The sequence below is a fragment of the Merops nubicus genome, unplaced genomic scaffold (genome assembly GCF_000691845.1).
Source record: "Merops nubicus isolate BGI_N331 unplaced genomic scaffold, ASM69184v1 scaffold25193, whole genome shotgun sequence".
NCBI classification, from domain to species: Eukaryota; Metazoa; Chordata; class Aves; order Coraciiformes; family Meropidae; genus Merops; species Merops nubicus.
In genome coordinates, this window is record NW_008598605.1 from 1 (window position 1) to 992 (window position 992).

The 992-nt window shown below is 43.0% G+C and overlaps 1 protein-coding gene across 1 annotated transcript; it reads right to left on the reverse strand.

Moving 5' to 3' along the window:
• Positions 1-9: 9 nt before the first annotated feature.
• Positions 10-644, reverse strand: LOC103769877 (Krueppel-like factor 10; the record flags this gene model as incomplete). Its single annotated transcript, XM_008937118.1, has 2 exons — positions 10-312; positions 413-644. Coding segments are annotated over 2 exons (535 nt in total), but the record flags the coding sequence as incomplete, so codon positions are not given.
• Positions 645-992: the final 348 nt, after the last annotated feature.

Sequence of the window (992 nt, forward strand, 5' to 3'; positions counted from 1 at the left end):
GTGCTCGGCGCTGGCTCTGCTCGGCACCACGGCGGAACGTGCCAAATGTTCTGCTTCAGCATTTTCTTTGCTGTTTATTTCCCTCGAAATACTGTCCTGGTATTTCAACACACTGGCCGCTCTCATCGGGCAGGTTTTGTGGTTACAGAGCTGGGCGTCAGCTGTGTGACGGATAACACTGGTGGCTTGAGCTTTTGGAGGGATGGCTGGAAGAGCCTTGGCAGCCTCGGCTGAAGACCTGCTGGGCACGGCAGCCGGGGGCCCTGGGTGCGACATCTCAAAGTCAGAAGGGCTGTAGGGGGGGGTCAGGCACTGTGGGTGGGAGAGAGACACAGTAAGGGGATGTGCGCTAACAACCACATTGCTGCAGTGTTAAAAACAAGTACACACGCGTACAAAGTGAAAAACTTACAAATGCTGGTATCACACTGAAGTCCGCTGCTCCGGGAAGCAAAGTCTCGTCACTCTCTTCTGACATATCAGATGCTGGAGTTATAGGTCTCATTTCTGCATGTTTTTTGATGTCTGATTTCCAGTTGCAACTCATAGAAATAAGGGCTTCTACAGCCTCATAATCACTTTTTTCAGGAGTATTATTCCAGAAATATTTAATATCTCTCCGTTTCAAAAAAAATTTCTTCCTCCTGTTTCAGACAGAGGAAAAAAAAAACAACTTTACTCCTGATGCTAAGTTTGAATATTCTGCAGATATTTATAAGAAGGCATCATAAAAATCAAACAATCTGAGCAAGATCAGTACACTTAGTCATGTGGGAGCTAGGACTGTATTTTCCTGCCCTCTTTCTTCTTTACATAATATTTTTATGAATTTGTTAGTGGAGAAATCTGGCTATATGGTGAAGATAGATTTTTTGAGACAAAAGGAACTCCCCCAAATCTTATGCAACAATTCAAATTATTCCATTTTGAAAGTGTTTTGTTGGAAAGCCTAACAAAAAAACAATCACTCATAAAAAAAAGAAAACAAAACT